Consider the following 27,419-nt stretch of genomic DNA (forward strand, 5'->3'; position numbering starts at 1 on the left):
CGCCGAAGAGAGGGGGAAGATCATCTGGCCACACTCTTCCCGATGCACCCCAGCACACCACTGACCCTCCTGCCCGCAAGGACACACGTGCCGCCTCACGGTCACCCTGTCACCCCCCAAGGCTCCCACGCCCTCCGGAGCCGCCGGGCCGCGCTGGCGGTGGCGGAGCGGCCGCAGGGGGCGGGCCGCAGCGGCAGCAGAGGCGCCGCCTCCCCGCCCGCCCGGCACTGCGGGCCCGGGTGCGAACGGGAGCGGCGGCGGCGCGGTGCTCCTGGCGGGCGGGCGGAGGTGAGCGGCGCCGGGGCCGGGCGGGACGGGCCCCATCCCCGCCGGGCGCTTCTGGGTGCTGCCGCCGCCCTTGGGGCTCTCCCTGCTGCCCATCACGGTCTCTGGGCAGGCTCTGGCGGTGCCGGCGCCCCGCGGAGCGGTGCGGCCCGGCCTCGGGCAGCCGCGGGAGCGCTCCGGTACCTGGCGGGGCGGGCGGGCCTGGCGGCGCTGCCCCGGCTCCGCTCCTGTCACGGGCGGTGTTGTCGTTGCAGCTGGAGATGCCGGCCCGGACCGGGGCCCCGCCGAGCTGCTCCGGGCTGGATCTCCGCACCGCGCTGCCGCCCGCCAGCCTGCCCAGGGCGCTCCGGCCCGCGCCCGGCCTCCCGCCAGCCCCGTAAGTGCCCGCCCGAGCGGGGCTCACATACAGCGGCCCGGCTTGCGTTGGTTCGGTCTTCTCCTCCCCTAGTTATTTTTCCAGGAGCAGTTTTTCACGTGTGTCACCATCTGGCTGACACAGCTCTGTGATGTTCTCTTAGCTACTTTAAGAGCATATGTCAAATATGTATTAATTTTTATAACTCTGGAATCGGTTAATTCATGGAAGAAGGTTGGTTTTGTTGAAATCTGTTCCTGAATGACCCGCCTCAGTTGCTTCTTACTATCTGCTTCCCATTTATTTGCTAATTGATTGCGCAATAACTTGATGAAAAATCTGTCCAGAGGCTGAAGTTAGGCTAACAAGTCTTTGTTTTCCTTTGTGGTCCTCCCTTCTTTTACCAATACGTGCTAGTCTACCTGTCTTGTTATCTCTTTAGTTCTGAAGATGTCACTTCGGTCACAATTTTAAGCATCAACAGCTGATTTCGTAAGTGTCTGCTGACTTGAAAATCCTTATCTCATCTTTAACTTTATCCTTTACTCATAACTTACCTTTTCCACTTTGACCTCACCTTCTGTATCTCCGAAGAAGGAATTTCTTTAAATTTAAACCTATTCACAGTTGACTTTTCTGCTGAGGGCTGAAATACAGAAGACATTTAACAATTCATCCTACTTTGTATGAGTTATAACTTGTTCCTTTTCCTCTGAAGTTATAAACCTTGACTTCTGTTTTTTGTCTTTTTATTGTATTTATGGAACTTGTTCCATTTATCTTCTTCACTAGTTACAAACTCACTTCTGTACCATCCTTGTTCTGATTTTATCCTTACATGATAGCTCTGTGTCTCTTTGTCGTTTTATAGTACTCCTTAGCCATGCACATTATTAGTTGGTATTTTTTTGAATCTTGTGTGATTTTTCAGGTCAGGAAAGCTCTCCTGTTGCATATATATAACAGTCTTATACACTCTTGCCTCTGAATTGCAGTTGTGTATTTAATACAGTCCCTTTCAGTAACTGCTAGCTCTTTTCTCTTGTACATCTCTTAGATTACTAGTCTAAAAGTCATGTCAGCCTGTTCCCTGAGGGCTTTTTATGAAAAAAGTTAGTTAGTCTGTTAGTTTGATTCTGTTACTTGCACTGTATTTTCCTTAGAACAGGCAGTGAGAAACTTTGGCCACCAGGCCACATTCAGCTTACCAGAGCAATGCATCATGTCCAGATCCTGTGTGTCCACTCTCCCCAAGATCCTTTGGACTAAAACTGAAAGTAGGCTGCAGCATGGTTAAATGGTACTGGTAGCCCATTTCGTGCTGGTGGTTCCCTTCAATCTCAGTTTTGCAGCACATTCTGGTTACATGGTGTGAACTGAAATGGGCTGCTGTAATCACATGGTGAAAGCATGCATGTCCTGTCACATCCAGTTACATCTCTTATCTCATTATATATTCTCATTATGTTCCTGAGTGTGAATCCATCCTGATACAGGAAATACTGGTAGTTAGGTCATGTGTTAAATGCATTTCAGGTCACATGGTAAGGAAAAAGTCACTGCTTTTTTGAGTGCATGTATAAAAATCTTTATGCTCTGCCAAAAGGATTCACTGTTAGAACCTTTTCTTCGAATATTAAGTTTGTGGTCACTTTCACGTATTGTTTTCTGTATTTTAACTTCTGAGTCCACTTTCAGTGAGTTTGTACCTTCTAGTCAAAGCTGAAATGAAAAGTGCCCATTCTCTAGTAGCTTTCTCTAATTTCTGATACACAAAGCTGCTTTTAATTGTGGGAGGTTGTTCACCACACATGCTGTATTACTAGCCAATGGCTGGTTAATGTCCCCCACTGATGATGAATTGCCATCATATCAGCTCTGGGATAGTGGCTCAAGAAAAGGTTCTGTGTGGTCTGTTGTTGGCTGCTCCCAAGACAGCAACCTTACGATTTCTGTTTGCTCCTTCTTAGCCTGCCTCTCTCATTGCTTCCTTAATTTTCAGAATTTATTCCTATTCTACAATGATATTGGCTTTGCCTGGCAAGACTGGTAGCAGGATGGGAAGGAGTGCTGTAGGGGTGATTTCTGTGAGAAGCTGCAGGAATCTTACCCTGTGTCTAATGGGGCCAGTGGCTAGCCAGGACCCATCCCATCAGCAATGGTGGCAGCACCTCTCAGGTAACATAAGTAAGAAGGGAAAAAATAACTGCAGCTGCAGAAGAGAGGATGAGAACACGTGAGAGAAATTACTTACATAGACACCAAGGCCAGCAAAGAAGAAGAAGGAGGAAGAGGAGGTGCCCTAAGCACTGCAACCTGTGGTGCAGGCCATGGTGAGGCAGCTGGCCCCCTGCAGCCCATGAGGGTTCATGGTAGAGCAGAGATCCACCTGCAGCCCGTGGAGGAGCCCCACACTAGTCTAGGTGGATGCCTGAGATGAGGCTGTGACCCCATGGGAAGCCCACACTGGAGCAGGCTCCTGGCATGGACCTGTGGAGAGAGGAGCCCACATTAGAGCAGGTTTCCTAGTAGGGCTTGTGACCCCATGGGGACCCACATTGCAGCAGCCTGCTCCTGAAGGGTTTCACTCTGTGGAAGGGACCCTCACTGGAGGAGTTTGTGAAGAACTGTGTAGCCTGTGGGAAGGACTCTCAGTGAGAAGTATGTAGAAGACTCTCAATGTGGGAGGGACCTCATGCTGGTGCAGGAGAAAGATTTCTCTCCCTGAAGAGAAAGCAGCAGCAGAAACAGCATGGGAAGAACTGACCGTAACATCCATTCCCCATCTCCCTGTGCTGCAGAGGAGGAGGGAGAGAATAGTGAATAAAGTTAAGCCCAGGAAGAAGCTTACTGAGGTGAAGGGAAGGTGTTTCTTTAGGATTTGTTTCATTTCTCATTATCCTGTTCTGATTTTGATTGATAATAAAGTCAGTTAATTTCCCCAGGTAGAGTCTGGTTTGCCTCTACTGGTAATTGGTGAGTGATCTCTCCCTGTCCTTATCTCAGTTCATGAGCCTTTTGTGGTATTTTCTTTCCTCAGCCCGGCTGAGGAGTGACAGAGCAGCATCTTTTTGGACACCTGGCCTCGAGCCAGGGTCAACCCCCACAACAATGCAGAACCACCTAGGTCATGACTGTTGTTTCGTGTGAAGACTTCTCTCCTAAGGGCTGTTTTGTTGGTTTTTTATGTCTTTGTTAGAGCTTTATTGCAGTTCTGTGACCCAGGATATAGCAGTATTTATTTTATTTTTCTGCAAGCCTTAGCTTCTGTTCTTCTTCAAAACATCCCTTACTACACTGAATTTGAGTCCTGAAATTATCTTCCCTTTAATTATTGTGTGAAATAATCTGTCTCTTCCTGCCTTTAGCTTTTTATGGAAGGCTGTCCCATGTGTTTGTCTCCAGGATTTATCTTGCCTGGATAGAAAATTGCATTAAGCATATTTGTGACTCATGGCCTTGAATCCTTTACCCTTGCATCCACAGTTAATCCTTATACATCCATGGCCAGACCAAGCAGTCTGACCTAGAAATGTCATTAGTCATCTCAAGACTAGGGACTAGGTCTTGATAAACTTCTTTGTTGTTTTTTCCATTGGATCCACATGGGCAGCCCATTTCCAGACTGGCAGGTGAGTATGTCAGATGGATGTTTGTCATGGTGTCATGACATTTGCAGCTTTGAGACTTTTGCATCTCTTCCTTCATGGCCAGGAAAGAATATAGCAATAATAACCTGCATAAATTTTTAATGGAATTCAGCTTCCGTGTATTCACTGATCTCATGCTGATCACAGGCCAGTGCTCTTTACTTTCTACTATTTTCCGATTTTCTTTATGTTTCTACTCATTATTCTATTGACCATTAGTTTCAGGAGTGCAAAGTTGTCTTGTGGGCCTGTATTCCAAAGCAGTGGAAGGTAAGAAATAGGAGAAGATTTAAAAAATGTTGTTTACTTAAATAACTGTATTACTGAAGTACTGTGTTTCTTGTATCTCCTTCTACTGGTGACATTGTTAGACAAAATTGATTAGCACATACTTGATTAAGGAGAAAATATAATATTAGAAACTTAGAACCAAAGATTTTGCTTCCAGAGGTGTTAATGGATTTTTTGGTCTCATAGAATTGTATGATGCTGACTTCTGTTGTTTTTTCTTTTTGTTTTCTTCTCTTTCCGTTTTTTTTTTGGTTTTTTTTTTTTTTTTTTTTTTGCCTCTAAAGAAATCATTGTAGGTTTGGTGTCTTGGAAGTATGGAATCAATCTCTATGATGGGGAGTCCCAAGAACCTCAATGAAACTTTTCTACCAAATGTTGCCAATGGCATCAAGGATGCCAGTAAGGTCACAATAGGCATCATTGGAAGTGGAGACTTCGCTAAGTCCTTGACAATCAGACTTATCAGATGTGGGTACCACGTGGTCGTAGGGAGCAGAAACCCTAAACACGCTGCTGACTTCTTTCCCCATGTGGTTGATGTCACTCACCATGAAGATGCAGTAACTAAAACAAACATCATTTTTGTAGCCATACACAGAGAACATTACATCTCTTTGTGGGATCTCAAACATTTGCTTGCTGGTAAAATTCTGATTGATGTCAGCAATAATACAAGAGTAGACCAATATCCAGACTCCAATGCAGAGTATTTGGCATCACTTTTTCCAGATTCCCTAATTGTCAAAGGATTCAATGTCATTTCAGCTTGGTCATTGCAGTTAGGACCAAAGGATGCCAGCAGACAGGTAAATGTCTTTATTTGTATTAATTTAACTTATTTGTAAGATGAAAATGACAGGAACTGAATTTAACAGCCAGAGCTCATGAGATTTACATTCCCAGACTTAACATGCCTAAAATGTTGGACCTTTAGCTTACATTTAAATAGTAAGTAAAACCTTCAGAGTTTAGTTCATCCCACTGCAAGACAGATGAAGTAAGTGGTCCGTTTTTTTCCCTGTGTTGCCAGTTTGTCTTTAAAGATTGTAGAGGAAATGTGGATACTAGCTTAGAGTAAACAACTGACCTTTCAGTGACTACAGACAGAGGAGAAGAGTTGGGTCTTAATATTTTCTACAGGAAATACGTTCTACACTTTATACAAGGGTAGAGACAGTCTTCCAAGTGTTTTTTAGTTGCAGCAAAAGAGATGCACAGAAATCTGAGGTCTTGATCCCAGAGCTCGGGAATCAGCTGTTCTAAAAATACTTGCATTCAATGTAGCAGTCGAATGATTGATCTAGCTTTTAGACTGCCCCAAAATCATAAATATGAGGGAACAGAAGGCGGCACATATGTTTCTAAGTGATCATTCATTTGATCCAGGGCTGTTTGGGAACATCATGTTCAAATTCCTTCTCAGTATGTTCTGCAAATCCATCCTGCATATGGAAAATGCACCTTTATGTTTTTCATGCTTTGCTGAGGTGATGTAAAGGATTTAAGCCTGTGCAAGCATCTAGTCCTTCACAGTTTTATGAAATCTGAGAGATACATAAGAAATAACTAATGTAACGTGACTGCTGGAGACTAAATTCAGTTTTCTGGCACTTCTGATAGATTTAAATGGAATGGAATTGATTTTTAAATTATGCTAATTCCATATAAGTTCGCCATACTTTTTATCCCCTCTCAGAATAGCACTACACTAAAAGTAATTCACTTCAGTCAAAACAGATCATACCTGCTTCAGTGCAGGTGATCAGCAAATAGTGTTGGGCAAACTATTGCCCATTGCAAATTTTAAATTTTAACTTGAAGTTCTTTATATCAGTACACCGCTTTCACTGTATAAGCAACTCGCCTTTGAACAAGTTTTTATTTGGCTGCTAGTTTTTGTCTTTTCTGTTTAATGCTCAAATCTGAAATCTCTGGAAATCTGGGTTATGAAATTAAGCTGAAATTGTTACCCATGGAGAGATTACACAGTTTACTGCTTCTCATTCTCTGTATGCTATAGTTATTTAAGGGTCATCATTCAAAATTCCTATATTTTTGAGAGATTTTGGATTTTCTGAAATGCTTTTAGCTGTTGCTTCAAGTTAATCCAGTCCTGTAGACATTTCAGTATGACAGGTTTCAGTGTACAGATTACCAAGACATCCCTCATTATTAAATCCAAGAAAAAGCCAATTTTCTTTTGATTATTAATAAATCAGTGTGTGTATTTGCACTTTGGCTATATTTTTATGTGATTTTATTGTCATATTGGTGATACAAGCTGGGATAAAGTGTACCGTTTTAATGGTTGTGTTGTAGATTTGATTTGGAAGCCTTTAAAGTTTTTGGTGGGTTTTGCTGGTTTTTTGTTTACCTTTGAGTCTCTTTCTCTGACTACAGATAATTCCCTTGACTTTCCCAACAGGTCTATATATGCAGTAACAATGTTCAGGCTCGCCATCAAGTTATTGAGCTAGCCCGCCAGCTCAGTTTCATTCCTATTGATTTGGGGGCATTGTCATCTTCAAGGGAGATTGAAAACCTGCCTCTGCGACTGTTCACCCTGTGGAAGGGGCCTGTAGTGATTGCCATTAGCCTGGCAACGTTTTTCTTCATCTATTCCTTTGTCAGAGATGTCATCCATCCGTACATGAGAAATCAGCAGAGTGACTTTTACAAGATTCCCATTGAGATTGTGAACAAGACTCTGCCCATTGTTGCTATCACTTTGCTTTCTCTGGTATATTTGTCAGGACTTATTGCAGCTGCTTATCAGCTTTACTATGGCACCAAGTATCGGCGATTTCCTCCTTGGCTGGACAACTGGCTCCAGTGTCGGAAGCAGCTTGGGCTGCTCAGTTTTTTCTTTGCAGCGGTGCACGTGCTGTACAGCCTCTGCTTGCCTATGAGGAGATCGGAGCGGTACCTGTTCCTCAACATGGCCTATCAACAGGTAAGACAAGTCTTTGCTTCAGCAAGCCAAAAACGCCTTGGCTGAGTGCATATGGCTCCTGAATACAATAATTGGGTTTTTCTTGATCTGGTCTACTGCTTTTGGCACAAAATGTTATGGGTTATCTTATGCAGAGGTGGTGCCAAATAAGGAGACTGAAAGAAATATCTGTGCATTTTGCTCACCTTGTGGGTTAATCTGCAGTCAGGTTTGTCTGAAAGGGGGAATCAAGGACATGTCCTATTGAAATTCCAGATAGTAATATACGTAAGATGAATATACAATAGACAGGATAAGAGCAACAGCAGGAAAATTTGGAGGTATGTGCCTTTCTATGTATACTTAACACATGGGGGAAGTATATATATCATAAGTACATTTACAAATGTGAAAAGTACAAGGGCAGATACTATAATCATACTTACAGATACTTCTATGTTCCAAGAAGAAAAAAAAAAGAAGATGCTGATATTTTGTAACATTTTGGACCAATGCTAAAAATACTTTCTTCTTTTAAAATTCTGTGGACATCATCAATTGCAGGCAATAGAAATTGACTCATAGTTTCCAGGAACAATTGATCTTGCATAACCCTGAAACATTCTCCAACAAATCTGTCATCCTCTAGAAGAGGGTCTGATGCTGCTGTCTGTCAGTGAGGTTATTGTAACCTTTAAAGTGGCAGAAAAGCAGCATTGCCAGAAAAACAGCATTGCCATTCACCACATAAAACCTGTAGGAAAGAGAGATGTGATAGAACAGAAAGGCAAACCAAATAAGGAAATACAATCAAATGTAAAAAATCAACAGGGAGTATCACAAATTCTGAAAGGGCTAGCATCAAAACTGAATTTAAGAGAAAGACAGGAAGGGCAAAACTGTAATAGGCAGCAAGAAACCATTATTCACACTTAAAATTAGTAATACTAAAAGATTCACTGGTACTTTTACTAAGAAATTATCTTCATTTTAATGATACTGTAAAACTCACACTTGCTAGTATTTCTGGTGCACCTTTTTCAAGACATGTCCTATTGCAATAGTTAACCTAGAAGTGGAAAAAATAATTGAATATCTACGTTTCTTAGTTGTTAAGGTCTTGAATTCTTTCTTTTTCTGGTAAAGTTCTCCAGTGAGAACGATCTTGGAAAAATCTGATGTCAATAAGGAAAGAGAGAAACAAGCTGGACTCAGCATAGAAAAGCTAAAGGAAATTATGCTGAACTATTTAAAAATGTAACAAACTAGAAATAAATTGCAGGTTCATCCAACTTATGCTACAGAATTTAAGTTTGCAGAGTCTGAAGAACACAGCTCCTTTCCTACAGTATATAAGAATGTGCAGAACTACCTGATTTTATAACAGTATTGTTGTAAATGGTATATAATGTTACATTTTCTTTTAGCATCTCATCTGAATTTCCATGTTTAACATATTTTTAATCTATCAAGAGCCAATACCAGCAATAAGGAAATAGTTGTTTTTCTCCAGGGCATGAAGAAACCTCTGAAATATTTGACCCCATTTTATAGTTGGCCTGTGACTGGGAACTTTAAGTCAGCAAAATAACTTCTGTTGGAATTTTTAATATTCTTTAGAATAAAGTTCTTCCTTTCTGCTCTTTCATCAGGTTCATGCAAATGTTGAAAATTCTTGGAATGAGGAAGAAGTGTGGCGAATTGAAATGTATATCTCCTTTGGAATAATGAGCCTTGGATTGCTTTCTTTGCTGGCAGTAACTTCTATCCCTTCAGTAAACAGTGCCTTAAACTGGAGGGAGTTCAGTTTTATTCAGGTTTGTTACTTTTTCAGTGACAGGGATTTTGGCGTTAACAAGAATTCCCTTGATTGTGATCAAGATCATAAACAAAAGCTCATTGCAATGTGACAAAGAGCCTTTTTCCCCTCTGTCTCTGGTAATTCAATAAAAACAACAATTACTTAGCAAATACATTACCATGAAGGCACATGAAGCATTTCATGAGTGTTAGAACTGGACTTTTCATTTTACATTTCTCGATCTTAAAGAACCGACATAGCTAAAACCAAATGTTCACTCATCTACTCCTTTTCTGTTCTTAGAATTTCTTGCTAAATTCAAATCAGATGCATTTGGAAAAATCTGCTAAATGCAGTGATACTGATGAGATACTTGTATAGGTAGATGCACACAGCTATTAAAATTGAAGACTTAATTTGCCCTGCAAATGTTTATTGCACAGCCTTCTGACAGCCATCGTGCCATTGATTAAGTTTTACTTCCTGTCCACTGTGGGACCGACACAGCTCTCAACTGCATTATTCCCCTTAGCTGAGAATACCCACTAGTCAAATATGAAGCTCTGCTTATTAAAATCTGAGGCTTTTCAAGGCCCTGGCACACCATCTGCTGCCCGCCTTCCTCAGGTAAATACCCAGAATATGCAAATCTAACTAGCATTAAATGCTGAGAAATACAGACTTTAATGAACAACTCAATTCTTGCTCCTACACATAATTGCCAGTAGTTTTAGGTAGCAGTCAGTTATAAGACATTTTACTAGGATTCAGTCAGGTGAAACTTCCTAACTGTGCACAGTTTTGGGGTTTGTTATGTTTTGTTTTCTAGTTTTGGTTTTGCTACTATATTCTTAGCTTAGTCTTTTCTCATGAACATTTTTTTCAGCTTAGCTTAATAATATTGCCTACTTCTGAGTCCTGTTCACTTCAGAATGTGAGCACTGACTTTAAAGTTCAGGGCTTGGGTTCTGCTTCATAATTCACAGACGTTTTAAAGAGTGATGGGGAGCACTTCAATGCCTGTAGTAGTTTGAGGTCTGCAAAGTCTTCCCTTCCCTTATGACTTCCATTACTGGAAAACTGCAGGTAGACTTACAGAAAGTTTGCTGAAAAGTTTTTCAAAGTGGAGTTACCCTAACAGAACTGTTTATTCATGGTCATGGTTTTGAGCCTTCAGAAAGACTAAATACTCAAGAATATTGTTACAACATCTCTGCCATTTGGAGTTCCCTGTGTGGGGACAATAGTACTGGTGTTGGGTGATATAAAACATTAGTGCAAAAGGGAAAAATATGTATTCACTTGTGAGAAACATGATGCCTTCATCCAGTAATAACTTCCAGCCACAAACACAGCATTTTTGTCTTATTTTTCCTTACTCATATTTCCAAATCTCAGGCTTGTGTGACTGAATCTAAACCCGCACAATAATCACAATGATGTATCTACAACTGCATATTTATTGCAATTGTTTCCATTGTAAATTAAGTCAAAATCGTTCCAAATTTAAATAATTATGAACTTTAATGATTCATCTGTCAGTATTTTGATTAATTTGTTTGGGAGTAAGTTGTTTGCTCTGGATGTATGTTACAGTTCATGCTGCCTCATGTGCAGAAGATAACTGGTATTGTTAATGAGCTATGATCATTTGCAATTCTTAATCACAAAAGTATTGAACTACTAAAAATTTCCTTAAAGTATGAGTATTTACTTTGTCATTAATTCTCAGGATGTAAGTTATTCTTCATTTAATGACTCGTGAAGAAAAATCTTACTTTTTTAAATCAGAAAACAGACTTCCAGTGATTGCTTACTAGAGTAAAAGGAGTCTGTATTTCTGTGTAAGTTTCACTGTCCCCAGTATGCAAGGAGAACAGATAAAGCATAATACTTCCTCTCTTTTATATTTTTCTTCTAGTGAAGTGCAGTGCAGTGAAGGAAATTGAATTTAATTTCTCAGTCTTCTCTAAGTCAGGAGGACAAACAGCAGAACTAATAAGCTATCATCCCATTGCTGCTTTTCTTTCAGCTGGGAAAAGCAGTATGTCTCTAGCTTTAATCCTGAATCTCAGATGATTTACCACAACAGCTGCTGGACTTGCTTCACATCTGGCAGATGAAGAATCAGTCAGTCACAGCACACTCAGACAATGTCCCAGCTCAGCACTTCCCACTGAGAACACATTCTTGCTTGCTCATCTTGGTAAATGCAGTTTCATCAAAATAAGGGACAGGCATCTTCTAATTAATTTTACCACTAGAACATACTCATTCTTGAGTCCTACTAGGAAAATCTGAGTTTATTAAAACGTGCAGTATTGACCAGCCTTGTTCAGCAGAACAAGCCCTAAGCAGCATCTCCCCCAACTTGCAGTAGTTCCAACAGTCTCTGAACACGGTCTTCCTAACACTCCAAAGAAACACCAGTTGTCAATATTTTTGCACAGAAGTCATTGCTGTCTTTGATAAACCAAATTATTTTGGAGATGTCTCCATCTTACCTAGCCTGGTTTCAAACACAGGTGTCAGCAGCCCCAAATTTCCAGCCTGCTTCATCAAGGGAAAAGGACTTTGAGAGGACAAGCAGTGCAGGCTCTGCTCCTTCGCTCACAGTATGCATATGAACAAAGTGAGATATGAGAAGGTTTAATAGTGCAAAAGGAAATTAATGTGTCAGTCCTATAAGGAGCTAAGAGACCAGCAGAAAACAGGAATTGCTACATACAGAGCTGACCACTGTACAAAACAAAGTTCTGATTACTTCATCATTATTTGGAGAGAAACACTTACCCAGGTAGAGGGACCACAGAATGAGATGGTGATGAAGAGTTTTCTCAATAGGAGATCCTAGATGATTGAAACTTGGTGTGAAACTTTGCAGTCACCTTAACGTAACCCAGACCTGAAGTTTACTGAGAAAAGCAGCAGGGAAGAAAGCTAGGGCTGATAAACTAATGGATCAGTTTTCTTAAATGCCACTTCAGTATTATTCTTCTTCTCATCTAAATATATTTGAATAAGGAGCAAAGGAAGACATGAGAAACAATACAAAATAATTTGTATTTTTGTCACCGCAGGCAGAATAAACAGCTTAAACCAGTAACTGTAAACAGAAAAAAAGACATTTATTGAAACCAGTCCTTGAGTTTCATATAAAATACAAAGAAATGGAGACTGTTGTCTGCAAGCTATGCTGCACTGGGTCCTTCAGTCTAGTGAGGAAAGTTAAACTGTAAATATATAATGTAAACATAAATTATTGCTGCTTTTGTTTTCCAGTCTAAGACTTCAAGTCCAAAACCCATCATTTAAAGTGCAAATGGACAGAGCAGGCTGGTTATGAAAGCTAAACTTCATGCTTTTTAGCAAAACATAACACAAATCTCCCATTTGAGTGGTAGAAAGCCGACTTTTTTGTAGATTTTCCTTTTCTCTGCTAGCACAATTCTAAAGTTTTTTGGAGGCAGTGTGAGTAAAGCATTTCTCATACATACACTTTGAGGAAGGGCCCTGCCTTGGTTCTCCCACAAGAACAGGATACTTTTTCCCCAGAGTAAAGAAGACTGAGGCTTGAGTATTTAGCAAGTTTATGGGTAAGATTCCAGTCAGAAGTTACTACAAACAGTTTTTAAGTTTAGCAATAGCCTGTTACACAGAGAATCTGAAGTACATCTTGCATAAATGTAGAGTTTAGAAAATATCTTTTGTATATATAAATTGCTTGGAACTACTCGGCCGTTGTGAATGTAGAAATTCCTGAAGCAGATTTGCCCCACAGCATGTTTTTGTGTCTAAATATGTATATCTTGCTGGTAATATTTTAGGGGTTTTACTCTTTCATCTTTCCCACTCCTGTAACTTTTATTGGTTCCTTTCTCAAACAATACCAGTTTGTCCAGTTTATCAGCAGCCTTAGCTGGGAATATCCCATATTGACTAAAAGCTGACTTTGATCAGGAAGGAAAAGGAACAAAACAGGGGGGACTTAGAGAGAAGCTAAAAGATTTGGGAGTCCATGGGAAATGTGCTAATCTATTACTCAGCTTTCAGGAAACACAGTATTATGGAAGATAAGGAAGCAAAGCAGCCAAAAATATTCTTCCACTTTTCCCAGCAGCCATCCTAAAGCCCAGGCAGAGGGTTGTCAAGAATTACAGCTGATATTGCTGCTCACTGCACTGTTCAATGTGAATTTACCAGTGAAGAAACAGTGTTGCTTCTTGCTGCTTTCAGAAATCCTCTGCTCTTAAAGGAATTATCATCTGGAGCCTGATAATGGTAAATAAGGGCCCAGTTGAAGAACATAGCATTAGTAGCTGACAGAAGCTATAGCAATGTCTTTGTTAGTTTTTTAGAGGTGTGGTTGAAATTGTGCAGTACACACTAGCACATGCTCTATCAACACTTCAGAGAAGCATATGGCAACTCTTCACAGGGCAAAAAAAAGAATTTCATAAAAGTGCATCATATGCTTTTCTTGTCCTTTTGTTGTTAGATTAAAATATACTGATGTACTTCTTAGTTTCCATTTTGACCATTAGATAGAAAGACATTTATAGATATCTCAAAACTATAGCTTGCACATGGAATTAAAATAAGCACTAAAATAAAAATAATTGGAAAGGACAATATAATATTTCCCTTCTTTTTTCAAGAATTGCTATATATCTCATCACTAATCTTGATGAAGAAATGAGGGATATGATTCATTTGTGCCCTTCTCCCTACAGGCAGTGATAAAACAATGAATTCAGGACAGTCATACCAACAAAAATCTGCAATAACATATTAAAACATCAGGTTTGATCGTATTGTTTACTGTCCAAATTTCTTACCAGAAGTTCCGTTCAGATACTGCATGTGCCATTTTCATATCCTCAAGTGTTTGTCTAAGTGTTCTGTTTACTATGGGATATTTTGGGAGCAAATTGTTTTTTTAAGAAAAAGTATGCAGCATATCTAAAGATTAACAAAATGGCCCTGAAACCATTGGCAAAAAAGATTCATAAATATTGGAAAGTCAAAAAACAGGGTACCAGTCCCAAGAAATTAATAGAACTATTTTCCTTTTATACAGTTATACCTGTGAATCCTTGCAAACAGTAGTAGCTCAGACATTCTTCTTGTTTTAGAAACTGCTTAATCTTGAAGGAATTAATTCTTTCACTACCTATTATAGACTCGTAGGCTGCATTTTTCTTTGCTTGTCTGTTTGCTAGAATTAGACCATACCTTGGTAGCCAGTTACCTTTCTTAATGCTCTTTCTCTGTTTCAATGATTTTCTACAAATGTTTCCCAGCCCAGGTTAGTCATTACATCAGTTTAGGCCAGAAAGAGCTTTTCTTCATTTGATCAGCACCAGAAGTCAAAGCATAGTATTCTTCTCTTATAATGGTTCGGGAAAGTTAAGGTTGATGTATTGTCAAATCTGTGAAGCAGTACAGCTACAGGGTCCTTAAAAAAGCAGATTGACAGAACTGGAGAGTGACTCCTATTATCACCACCTTCTGTGGCAAGCTCTCAGATTTATGTGCTGAGAGGTCCTTCCTCTGCAGGCTGCTGTGGAAAACCTCTTTCACTTTTTATCCAGCACTGCCTGTTTATGGTAAACTGCACCACTGCTTTGTGCTATTATGCCCAAGCCCTGCAGTTCAGATATTCCCATTAACCAGTCAGCAACAACTGACGCAGAAGGGAAGGGGTGGTTTATGCTAACATCAGACAAGTGGATGTAGGCCTTTGTGAGGCAGAAGTAAGCTGTGCATCTCAGAGTGATAAAAATACGCAAGTTTAGGCCCAAATTTCCTCCAACAGAATTGCATTGTTCCATAATAAGGAATCTTGGAAGTGATCTATAATCATAGCTAAGAAATAGGAAACAATTTCCAATCACAATGGGTTCTAGTAACTACACTGGAGTTGTTCCTTATTGGCGTGCCTATCCTGAAGTTGACTTCCATTAGTTAGAATTTGGGTAGACATCATTTCAGCTTTGACTAAAGCCTGTAGATGTTAGCAGAGATACTCTGTAAATCAGTGCTCAGTTCAATCTTTAAATTTCAGAATATGAACTTAAAACCATATATTGCTAACTTAATGTACTAAATAGGTAAGAGATTTATATAGAAATGTTAAAATTATGCAAATAATGTATTAGGACTGTCAGGTGAAGGACCAAGTGCTATTACATCTTTTTTTTTCCTGTTTCTTCACAGTCTACTCTTGGATACATTGCTCTGCTTATAAGTACTTTCCATGTACTGATTTATGGATGGAAGAGAGCTTTTGAAGAAGAGTATTACAGATTTTATACACCACCAAATTTTGTTCTTGCCCTTGTTCTGCCTTCCATTGTAATCCTAGGTAAGATCGTGTTACTTTTGCCATGTGTAAGTAGGAAACTGAGGAGAATTCGAAGAGGATGGGAGAAAAGCCATGTTATAGAAGAAGTAAGCGGGTCTGTTCCACATCTCTCCCCAGAAAGGATAACTGTAATGTGATGATATCTGCTAACACTGTTGTACATGTTTGGGCTTTGGTTTTTTTGTCATAAACCTGCATTTTTAAGAGTTTAGTTAAGTAGGAGTCTTTGTAAAGTCTCTTGCTTGACATATAGTACATGCTCTTACCAAAACTATGAGAAGTTTGTAACTAGAAGACTACTACTTCTGATAACTACAAAAATATTTTTGTTTTGGATTACAAAGGGACGATGATTATGAAATTTAAAAAAAATCATGTTCCTTTGCACAGTTATATCACAATAGTATTTTATTAGAACCAGGCTTTACAGATTTTTTTTTTACTTAGAGCATATATGTCAATGTGCTGTTTATTAATTTGACATTTTCTGGGCAGTGTTTCTTCTATTAAAACCACATTTCTGGGTTAATGAGTTCAGAATATAAAGTAAATTATTTAGAAAATAACCAGGGTTTGAAACAAATTAATTTGTAATGATCACAGAATCACAGAACGGTTTGATTTGGAAGGCACCTTAAAAATCAGTAAGTTCCAATACCCCCCTCATGGGTCTTGTCAACTTTCACTAGACCAAGTTGCTCAAAGCCCCATCCAGCCTGGCCTTGAACGCTTCCAAGGATGGGGCATTCACAGCTTCTCTGGGCAATGTGCTCCAGGGCCTCAGCATCTTCACAATAAAGAATTTCCTCCTAATACCCAATCTAAACCTACTCTCATTCAGTTTATAGCCATTCCCCCTTGTCCTGTCACTACATGCCATTGCCCTCTCCAGCTCTCTTGTAGGTTCCCTTCAAGTACTGGAAAGCTGCAATGAGGTCACCCCTCAGCCATCCCTTCCAGGCTGCACAGACCCAATTCTCTCCACCTTTCCTCACAGGGGAGGTTCCCCAGCCCTCTGACCATCTTGGTGGCCCTGCTCTGGACTCTGTCCAACAGGTCCATGTCCTTCCTGTGCTGGGACCCCAGAGCTGGGTGCTGTGTTCCAGGTGGGATCTCTCTCACCAGAGCAGAGCAGAGGGGCAAAACCTCCCTGCCCTGCTGGCCACGCTGCTTTTGGTGCAGCCCAGGACACGTTTGGCTCTCTGGGCTGTGAGTGCACAGCTGGGTCATGTCCAGCCTCTCATCCACCAGCACCCCCAGGTCCTTCGGGGCAGGGCTGCTCCACATCCCTTCATCCCCCAGCCTGTGTGGGTACTGGGGGTTACCCCAGCCCAGGTGCAGCACCTTGCACTCGGTCAAGTGTATTGCACATTTACAATATATTTGTTTGTGTGTGGTTTTACACCATTCCATCATTTAGATATGCAAACCCTGTTTCACTTATGGTGTGGTTGTACATCTTGTAAGCAAAGGGTATTGTGGTAATACTGTCTTTTTTTTTTCCAAAGTATTCTGTAGGATTTTAGACCTTTAGCATCTCTTTTATTTCCATATGTCATATAATGAAGATTCAACAAAACAGTGCTATACATTTGTAGAAAGATATGTGTGTAACCTAGTTTTTGATTTTTCAGTGATTTTGAAATATGAGGAAATATTTTAAAACAAAAGGAAAAGCTGAGAATTCAGCAACAATAAAAAACCCATTTTCACTGTGAAACTTCCAATATATTGGAAGCATCACAATACTCATGTTCTGTATGTGTCTGCACTAGAGTTTCAGTTATATATGCATTACCCAGAATGTGTCTTAAATTCTTAGTATCTTTTTGTGCAAATCCAATCTTCTATTTTTATATAAAGGTCTAACTTTTACAAGTGTCTCTGGGATATGCCTGAAGTTTTGAGAAACTGAGTTATTATTCTTATACTTAAAAATCTTTAAACCTTGACATTTGCATTTCCTGTTGGATTCTAAATAATGTTCACAATTACTTACTACTACGCTGTGTCAGTAGTAATTACTCTTCTCTAACAAAACAACCAAACTCAACTCATACCTTCAGGCTGCTACTGCTTAATTAGCAAAACTTCTATTTCAGTGAATCAGATTGTGTATTTGGTCCTAATTTTCTTGTATTAAATTATATTTTTCTTATCTATATTTGCACTGTTAAAAAATCTCTGATTTTCTTAGCTGAACCTTCTCTTATTATTTATTACTTTGTAAGAATTTTTCCTATGATCTATCAGAAATACACAGAATTAAGCTTGAATTTATCCTTAAACAGCACTGGTCCTGTAAATCTCATTATCTCTGCTTGTAATGAAACAAATAGTTTCACAGAAAAAGAAGATTCTAGAATCAAACTCTGCCCCCAGCTATGCCAACCTAAGCCTAATGTTAGTTGTTCTTAATTTCAAATTCAAAATATCTACAACAATTTAATTTTTATTCTAGCATCCAAATTATCCAAACTTACACATCAAGCCTGTGTATATTCTGGGTTTGTTACAAAATAAGAGACAGTTGAACTTCCTTTCACTTTAAACATGTTCAAATCTAGAGATGAAAAATAAAATACTTGCATGATATTTTTTCAGAATTAAAGCATTTTTATATGTCTTGAGACATGTTTTGTATTGAATGAGATGCCAATGGATTCTTCTTGAAAATGGAGGTTTGTGAATATATTTTTTTGAAAAAAACAACTATGTTATGTGTGTCAACAGGTATTTGGTACTTTTTTTTACTTCACAAATTTTCAATTTCAACTAGTTGGAAAGCTCAGATTTATCCTCCTTTTTAAGCCTTGGTGATGGAGTCAATTGAAGGAAAAGAATTAATTTTATTTCACCATTTTTGCAAAAATAAATTATAGTAACAGCTATAATTAGTCAGGCTAAGGTCTTTGAGACTTGTCTCCAATAGCTGACAGGTGGAAGATGTTTCCAGAAAGAAAGCAGGTGTCTGTGGGGTTATGTCTCCGGGTGCTTGCACTCTGATCTCTCTCTGAATCCTTCAGGGAGATTCCTGACTTACTGACTCCAACAGGTGTCCAGTGATTTTTTTCTCCTAATATAATTTCTCAGCCTCTTGGAAATCAATCACTTTGGATTTGAGACAGGTGCTGCCTCTGCATTACTGTATTTAATAGCTACATTCTCCAAAAATTTATCAAACATTTTAGAAATTGAAAACTTTCATATTTTTAACAGAAAAATAAAGAAGAAGAAAAAGGTTCAATAAATCTATCAAATAAATGAAAAAATGTTTGCATTTTTTCTTTTTTCCAAAACCAAGTAAGTTTGTTTCAGGGTATTTATTTTATTGTTCCTCCTTCTATATGCAGCTATTTCAGTGATACTGATGGTGATACACAAGTACAATACTTTTTTATCAAACATTCTAGACATTAAGTGAAAACCCAGCTGTTCCTGGAGACAGACAGAAGCCTAAACTAGTGCAAATGAGATTTTCACATAAAAATTAAGAACAAGTAGCAATTACAACTTCTAACTTAACTTTGTCTGTAATTGCATTCCAAAAGGTCTATTTCTTAAAAGGCTTGCAGAATTGAATGTCCTGGACTGTTTCCTATTTCATTATTGCAGAGTAAAACCACACAAGGTTGAAGCATTGTGCTTCATTCCTTTAAATAAAATTAACTTTAAAAATCTTAGCACACATCAAATCTTTGAGCATTTTAATGAGATAAATACCACTCCACATTCTACCCCAGTCTTGCACATGAAACCTAATTAAAATCACTAGAATTGGCTGGTATAACTGAGAGTAGAATTTCATACCTCTGAACAGATTTAGGCAGAAAATATTACCATTGCCAATCTGACTACATTTGAAAATTGAATATGCTGCTATTATTTTACAGTCATTGTAGAACTTCTGTAGAATATGTAATTCCTATTCCCTACAATTATTCATTTTTATGCAATAGTGATAATGTTGCAGAACTATGATATTGTACTAACTGAAAATTACTGTCAAAGTCCATAGATATTGTATTGTAATGCACCCACTGACAGTATATACAGAAATGTGTTGGCCCTCTTTCCTATGCAAAAAGTTACTTTGTCATTAAATTTCTTCAACAGTGATTAAACTGCTCAATTTTAAACTGCCAAAGATGTCTAGAGAGAATAATGATGAGTCATTCCTATTTTCAAGCCGTGTGTAGAAAATTTAAAATGTATTTTAACTTTATATGTTACTTGAAAGGTTGAAATGTTGAAGTATTAATAAACAGACAATATTTTTAGATCAACTATATGAAGGAATTTTGTGAAATATTTGTGCTACAAAAATGACATGGTTTCCTGTTAGGCCATGTAGTTACTTCTAACTAGAATAGCATGTTGACTTGTGATTTAATATTTTGTAGTGTTCTTTAAGGATCAATTCACTCTAACAAGACACTGTTAAGCCTGAAGGTAAACGACGCTCATGCATTTAGAACACTTTATATCCAGCATATGTTTAGTCCTACAAGGGATCTTTATTCATGTGACCAAACACATTGATTTCTATAGAACTCACCATAGGACTTCTGATTGGAAAAATACCTGAGGCTAATTGTTTCGTTTAGATTAAATATAAACAACTAAATTCATTTAGACATCTTAGTTACTTAGGAGAATAAATACATATTTTGAGGAATAGCCTGCTGTGAAATTATTTTTGTGTAGCTTTATATAAATTGCTTAACTGCCTCATGAAAATAAGTAATGAAATAAGCGTAATTTCTCTTAATTATTGTACAGTTAAAAAAATAGCGTTTAATATGTGATACAGAATTGTACACGTATTATAAAATGGAGACCTCTATTTATTTAGCAACAGATTATTTGTTTTCCATGGATATTAAGCTATTCTTTCTTAGCATTGTCTAAAATGAGTTCTATTACAGGTTCCATGTGTCTTTAATTTTCTCTTAATATTCTATTAATGTGGCAACTATGTACAAGTTAATTAAGTGCACATGTTCTTGAATTATTTAGCACTTTTGAGTTATTTAGAGATTAATTATTTTGTAATTGTTTTGCAAGTTCTTCAGCTTGTGGTAATGGTTACTGTGAATTGGTGCCACATTTAATTTTTTGTTCCAACATTGTGAATTATATGATGTGCCAACATAAGAAACATATTTTTATTTGGCATTAATTGCCTATAAAATAGTGTGTCTCGATATTTGTGTCTGTATGGTATTAGCTGCCCAACTAGAATTAAAGGAAATAGTTAATTAATATAAGACAATGAGTTCCCAAGTGGCAATAAATTTTACAGGTATGAATATAATTAGGAATCAGCTTTCCTCTGAATGTTAGATATATCAGGTGCATAAAAATTAGATGGATTCAGTTTTTCAGTGTAGTATTTTCACATATGCAGTGGTAATGAATACATATGCTTAGATCCTTGCAGACAGTGTCTCTCCTAATACACAAGGTTTTGATTTCTTGGCTGTTCATCCTGTAGTATTTTCTATCAATGTAATAAAAAATGTTGCAGTACTGATATTGTATCACCTTATGATACTGCTTGAATTAATTAGATTACAACCTTTCAAATAAGTGACACATTTAACTGACTTGAACAAGATCTCTGTCATTATATATTGTTTCTCATGCCTTGTTGGCAGTGTCTTACAGTGAGCATAATATGTCTCCCATGTGTAATATTCTCTTTGTAGTTGTGTTTGTCAGACTGTGCTGTCTCTCTGAACAGGGCTATTATAAATTATTAGTAATGCTCTTAACTATTTTTCCATAAGACTGTGTTTTACACAAAAATCAATAAAAAATCAATGCAAGGTATTTTGCTTTTTCTTCTGTGCTTATGCAGAATAAATTTTAGCTTGTGTTTCTTTCTAATACATGGGTGCTCTGATCAACATTTTCTCTGAGAGATAAAACTTGAATGTGAGTTCATGAAAGTATTCTAAGGGCAATTTATTTCTTTTACAATATCTGGATAACAGCTTTTTCACACAGACACACTGGATAGCTATATCCCTTATCCTACTCTAAGATATTCTCCATGCTTTCAGAACACACGAGTGAACATTACAGTACTATCAGCATATATTCAGTCCACTTTTCATTCAACAAAAAGTTTGGCCATGATGAATTTGCTAGGCACTAGTATGTTTGCCAAGTGTTCTGTCGTGTGTATGAAATAGAATTATTCTTAAAAAAAACCAAAACAACAAAACAAAACAAAACAAAAAAAAAATCAGGTGAAGCACTTTGCAGTCTTTCTTTTGGAAATACATAACTTTTCCTAAGAGGCTTATGCCAGCATAAGAGGAAAACAATACATGACAGGTAGTATAATGCTGCTTAACTATCGATCAGCAGCATAAACTGTTCTGAGTTCAGAGAAGTAAAGATACATGGGTCAGTGGAGCTGGCAGCATTTGCACTGCTTTCACATTAGGTTACATAGCCTTACACAGCCTTCCCGACTCCCAAATGGAATACAGGTATTTTTAAAATTCAGAACATTTAATATTGGTTTGTGCCATGCCTAACCTAACAGTAACATTTTGGACCTTGAAGTCTTTCTTTTCTTGGACTTTATTTTTTTAGTCTTCCCATTTCTCTATATCTCAGTGCTTGTTCTGCTGGATGTTGATATTATGCCAGCAGCTGGGACCCCAAACTCACACCTTTCTCCAGCCTTACCTTGTACTGTACCAGAGCATAAGTTCTGTGTCCTGTGATTTTCTATGTTTCCTTACAATAATAACAGTGTGAAAGTTCCCCTCAGTTCCATACCACCCCGTGACCTCAACACTATATTTTAATAGTACAGGTAGGTAAATTCAGATGTTGAAAGCTCTTTTGACTGGACAGGTTTAAGGCTGAGTCTACTGCCCACCACTTCAAAGGTCTTTTCTGTGAATATCAAACAGGTCTGTCAGGACAGACAAGAAAAAAAAAAAAGGAGAATGAAAAGGAAGTCAAGGAGTCAACAGACTTAGAAAGAATCTAAGAAAGACTGATTTCTGTACTTTAAAGACCTTAGTGTCATATTTGATACAGTGCAGGTGGCTTTGAACACAGTCTACAAACTCAATAGAGCCCAGGAAAGGCCATCACTTGACTAGAGCTGAAGACCCTCATTGCTGCACATGAAAGGTACATACTGAACAATAGTCTTTTAAAAGCTCCCAACCAAATTTGTAAAACAGTGAATACCGAGTGCTAGAGGAAATAATTCACTCAGCAAGGTCAACAGGAGATTAATGGCAGACCTAGATATGTAACCTTGAGCTTATAACATGCAGATGTGTCCTACACATGGAGTCCTGTGGTTTTATGAAATTTAAGTTTTATCTCAAGAATACAAGTATTGCTGAATTGTGTCTTCACACCAAAATAGTTTGTCCTCAGTCAAAACAGAAATCCTCTTTACATCAAGTCTACTTTTTTAACATGTTTCTTAGTATTTGTAAGACTGAAAATGCAATACTCTAATTAAGGCCTGGGTGTCGAATATTTTCATTACCAGCTGAAGAGGTAGATGTGATGAAGATACAATATAAGCCTGTTTGGAGTTTATTAACTTTTGAGTAAATATTTTCACAGTTGATTGCATGATTTTGAGGACGGGCATTTGCTGTTTGCCAAGGGGAAACAGCAGAATCCCTGTAGTCAAACTTGCATAATGTAGCTTTCATCCTAAATTTTAAAAGCTTCATTTTGAAGAAGTGAGTAAATGGAGCTTTACAGTATGATCTTTGGAACAGTGAGCCAACAAGTGCCATGTGACTTAAGCTTATAATTTACAGACTAAGTTGCCCAATTTAGGTATATTGTCTATACATTTGTCATTCGAAACACAGAGCAACCAAACTTGAAATCACTTAGGCTACAATAGAAATAAATGCAAGCAGGTTTTTTTATATAAGCTTTAAAACTTCAAATACATAAAACTTCAGTTCCTATCTGGGCACCAAGGAAAAAATATACATATAATAAAGTTTTTTCAGCTAACTTGTCAGCACAAATAATCTCAGATGCTTAATAGAAAATCTTGTTCCATCCAGTGTAAGCCCAGATACAAAATAGAATGTTCACAGAAACAAGTATTTAAGTAGAACATGGAAGGGCCAGTAAAGTGGTTGTAGTAATGGAGAGATGTGTGTGCATGGAAGGATGAAAAGTGTCAAACACCAGCTCCAAGGCTGGCAACTACATTGTCACATCATGTGAGGGCTGTATAATGTGCTACAGGTCCTGTCCTTGTATAACCTGTGTTCTATGATCACAGCTCAGGATGTTAAGGATGTCAAAGGGATCATTGCATTTTCTAAATTCAGAGTCCTGTACTCTGCTAGGCTATATTTTTGCCATCATTTTGGAGTTGCATACAGGATGAATTTCTACTAAATGCAGAGTGTGCGTGGGTATTTTTGTGTATACACAAATATACTATATTGGATATTTTCCCTTTGAGGGAAGACAACTCTATAGCGTATGTGAGTACTAAATGTGAGATGCACCTTATTTCTGCAGAAGGCAAGTATGAAATGGGAGGGATCTAGCATGCAAACTGGGAAAATTGAAAATAAGGACTCGATTATAGTTGGAGCCATAAAGGTGTCTTTCTTGATTGTTATCAGTCACTTCTTTTCATATAAAAGCCGCGTGGAGACAGCTATCTTAGCATTTAATAAATTTATTCACATATGCAAATACTTGTTTGGAATCACTGAAGTTAATTGTCAATGGAAACTGATGTTGGCATCAAGAGTGCCTGTACTCAAAGACCTGGGACACGTGCATATCCAACCTGATGTGTGCAACTTGCCCAAAGTGTATGTAGGTCCTCGGAGTGGCAGCTAAGGAGAGCAGTCCAGTAGAGTACCTGTGAGCACACCAAGCGCTGTGTTGTCCTTGAATGTCAGCTGCCAACTAAGCTTCAAACAGCTGCTCACTGTTTGCAAACAGAAGATATCTACATCCCCTCACCCTTCTGTCCCTGCCTTCATTACTTTTTTGCATTGGTCTATGCAGAGAGAAGGTTCCGTTCGCCCTCTTCCCCGCTGCCAGGCAGCGCTTTCCTGTCTGGGGTTTGTCATGGTGGCTTCTCATGGAGGGTTTTTTCATGATTACTTGTTATGGATGGACCGGCCCCTTCCCTTCCAGCTGCCCAGCATGTGGGAGCCGCCGAGCCTCTGCCCCGGGCGCCGTGGGGGAATGGTTTTCTCGCCGCCGTTGCGTTACAGATGGCAGCCCCCGAAATGACCTTTCTGTGTGGGCGGAGGACGGCGTTCCACGCGGGGGTCGCGGCAGAGCTGTAGCAGCCGAACGCGGCCGGAGAACCGGGCCGGGCCGGGCCGGGCCAGGGCAGGCCAGGCCAGGCCCGGCCCGGCCCTGCGGGCTGCGGTGGATCGGGCCGGGCCGGGCCGGGCCGGGCCCCGTGGCCTGTTGTGGAGCGGGCCGGGCCCCGCGGGCTGCGGCGGAGGCGCCGCGCCGCTCCCATAGCAACGGCCGGGCCGCGCTGCCGCCGCGGCGGAGGCACCATGGCCTCGCTGGCCCCGGCCGAACCCCCCGGCCCAAGGGCGGCCTCCCGCTCCCCGGCCCTCGGCCCCTCTCGCAGCGGCGGCGAGAGGCGCAGGAACGCCCCGGACACCGCCCAGGTGAGCGCTCCGGCGGGCAGGGGCACCCCCAGCACCCCCCGCCCGTGCCGTGACTGCCCTGCCGTCTTCCCAGGGCTGAGAACAAACCCCGCACACGGCCGGGATTTCCCCGTCCCTGAGTAAATTCATATTGGTTTAACGCGACTATTTCACATTTTAAACATCTTAAAAGCAAAATTAAAAAATAAAATATAAAAAAAAAGGTTAAAAGTGTTGCTTTTGCAGGATGCACCGTTGAGATCAGTGGATTTAAATCACGTCATCAAACTGCTCAAGGGTTCGGGCTCAGTAAGTAACGCTGGTACCTCGCTATCACAGTTACACAGGTAATAATGGGGCTTTGACAAATGCTTTATGCAGGTACTTGAGCACCCGCCCTGAATAAGCTCAGGTGGATTTATTATATCCAGCGCAGGTGGTTGGAGCTACAGAGCACAGAGATGAGTATTTCTTCTGGTATTTGAATGCTTCTAAAGATGATCATTGTTAAAGAAAAATTGTGTCAGTTATGGGTTGAATTTTAAAAAATACATAGAAAATCACACAGGAACTTGATAAAAGCATGAGCATTCAAAAACTGGACGTGCAAAATTTCATATTTGAGATGTTTAGAGTCTGAAACCTACAGCTGAGAAATAGATATATATACAATCTTATTGAAAATATGTCATGAATTTATGTAATTGCCCAAGTTAATTGCTAACAGTTCTCCAGGGAGGTGATTTTAAATGAAGGAGAAATATACAAAGGTAATGTTGAAGAATATATACAACTACATACGCACACAGGAGAAGCATCATCTCATGGGCTTTCACAGATGATTTTTAGTCTCCACAAGATGGTTTGGCAGATTAAATTCTCTAAGTCATCAAATAATTTTGATCCAAAATATGGATAATTTATGCTGTTAACAAGGACCGGATAAAACCTAGCACATTTTAAATAAATGCCCCACAGAGAAGTAGTTATATATTCCCCTCTTCCCCTTTTTTAATACAGAGCTGATAGAATAAACTTGCTGACTGAAGAAAAAAGTATGGTATTTTTTACTGCTTCTTTAGAGAGCATAAGATATATGATAAAATGCCTATAGGTTTCTGGGCTTGTAGACTCCTGAAACAACTTCCTGGGCTGCCTCAAGTTGCAGGTGCACAGGAGAGCTGAAATGGATGCTGCACATCACTGACACAGCCTGACATATCCCCACTTCAGTTGTTTTCAGCTTTGAATTTCAAGGCTGTTTCCTAGCGGTGCAGAGCACTCTAAGCCACTTATATCTACATGCTTATACATTTATGTTCTTTGTGACATAGGTTTGGTTTTCTTAGTTGCTTTACAAAGAATCACAAAGAATTTAAGAGTCCACATGTTTGAACAGGAGTTTTGAAAGCCTCTTCAGTTACAAGAGAACAATCTTCATACTTATAAATCAGGCTTCATCATGGAGTTAATCCTGCTTCAATGCACTCTGAGAATTTCATTGTGTCTTATTAACTTTTAAATCTGGTTTATACTTTAATTTAAACTTTAAAAGGGATAAACATAATCATTTAAGGTTCTAGAGCAAACTGCAATTAAGATCTGCTTTTCATTATTTTACTTAAGAAAGATTTGGAAGAAGAGCAACTGAAAACTCTCAAGAAGGTAGTCAAGCATTTTGAAAATGGACTTGTATCCTTTTCACCATTCTAGAATTCTGAAGTCATGGTGTTTTATGTATGGTAATAGTCTGACTTTTCAGCAAAGTATTTGATGCTGTACTGTGCTTCCACGTGGAGAATAGGGATGATCATATACATTCTCATCACTGGCTTCCTTGTGTGCACACAGCCAAGGTTGGTAGGTTGGCAAGATCCTTGGATATTAGATTCATTTGTCACAAAATTCAATAGAGGGTTCTCACCTGTACAGTGGCTGAAAGTGTACAAAATGTAACTGGTGTACTTTAAACTCAGAATAGAAAAGCATAGTAATTGCCACTACTTAAGAAACAGCAGATAAAATAGCAAGATAAAATAGACTTTCAGTAAGGAACCATTTTAAAGAAAAATTAAGTCAGACTAATTTGTC

General features: G+C 39.2%; 2 protein-coding genes across 5 annotated transcripts in view; both read left to right on the plus strand.

The window, feature by feature from the left end:
- The first annotated feature begins 226 nt into the window (after nt 1-226).
- STEAP2 (STEAP2 metalloreductase) lies at nt 227-21,516 on the plus strand. Of its 3 annotated transcripts, none has more exons than XM_088161377.1 (5): nt 227-288; nt 4,866-5,387; nt 7,007-7,534; nt 9,166-9,330; nt 15,534-21,516. In XM_088161377.1, the coding sequence occupies exons 2-5, from the start codon at nt 4,896-4,898 to the stop codon at nt 15,816-15,818; spliced, it is 1,470 nt and encodes a 489-aa protein (XP_088017503.1). In that variant the 5' UTR covers nt 227-288; nt 4,866-4,895; the 3' UTR covers nt 15,819-21,516. The 3 variants fall into 3 exon arrangements, with proteins under 3 accessions (XP_088017503.1, XP_088017505.1, XP_014731180.1); XM_088161379.1 differs by lacking the exon at nt 227-288 and adding an exon at nt 573-661; XM_014875694.2 differs by lacking the exon at nt 227-288 and adding an exon at nt 723-874.
- Nucleotides 21,517-25,204: 3,688 nt separating this feature from the next.
- The window catches only part of CFAP69 (cilia and flagella associated protein 69), a 28,198-nt gene continuing 25,983 nt past the window's right edge, over nt 25,205-27,419 (plus strand). For both annotated transcript variants that reach the window (XM_088161392.1, XM_014875597.2), the window contains exons 1-3: nt 25,205-25,349; nt 25,575-25,637; nt 26,955-27,020. In XM_088161392.1, coding sequence (XP_088017518.1) covers nt 25,233-25,349; nt 25,575-25,637; nt 26,955-27,020 — 246 coding nt within the window. In that variant the 5' untranslated portion in view covers nt 25,205-25,232. The remainder of the gene's footprint in view (nt 25,350-25,574; nt 25,638-26,954; nt 27,021-27,419) is intronic.

The sequence above is a fragment of the Sturnus vulgaris genome, chromosome 1 (assembly GCF_052056855.1).
Source record: "Sturnus vulgaris isolate bStuVul1 chromosome 1, bStuVul1.hap1, whole genome shotgun sequence".
Classification (NCBI taxonomy): domain Eukaryota; kingdom Metazoa; phylum Chordata; class Aves; order Passeriformes; family Sturnidae; genus Sturnus; species Sturnus vulgaris.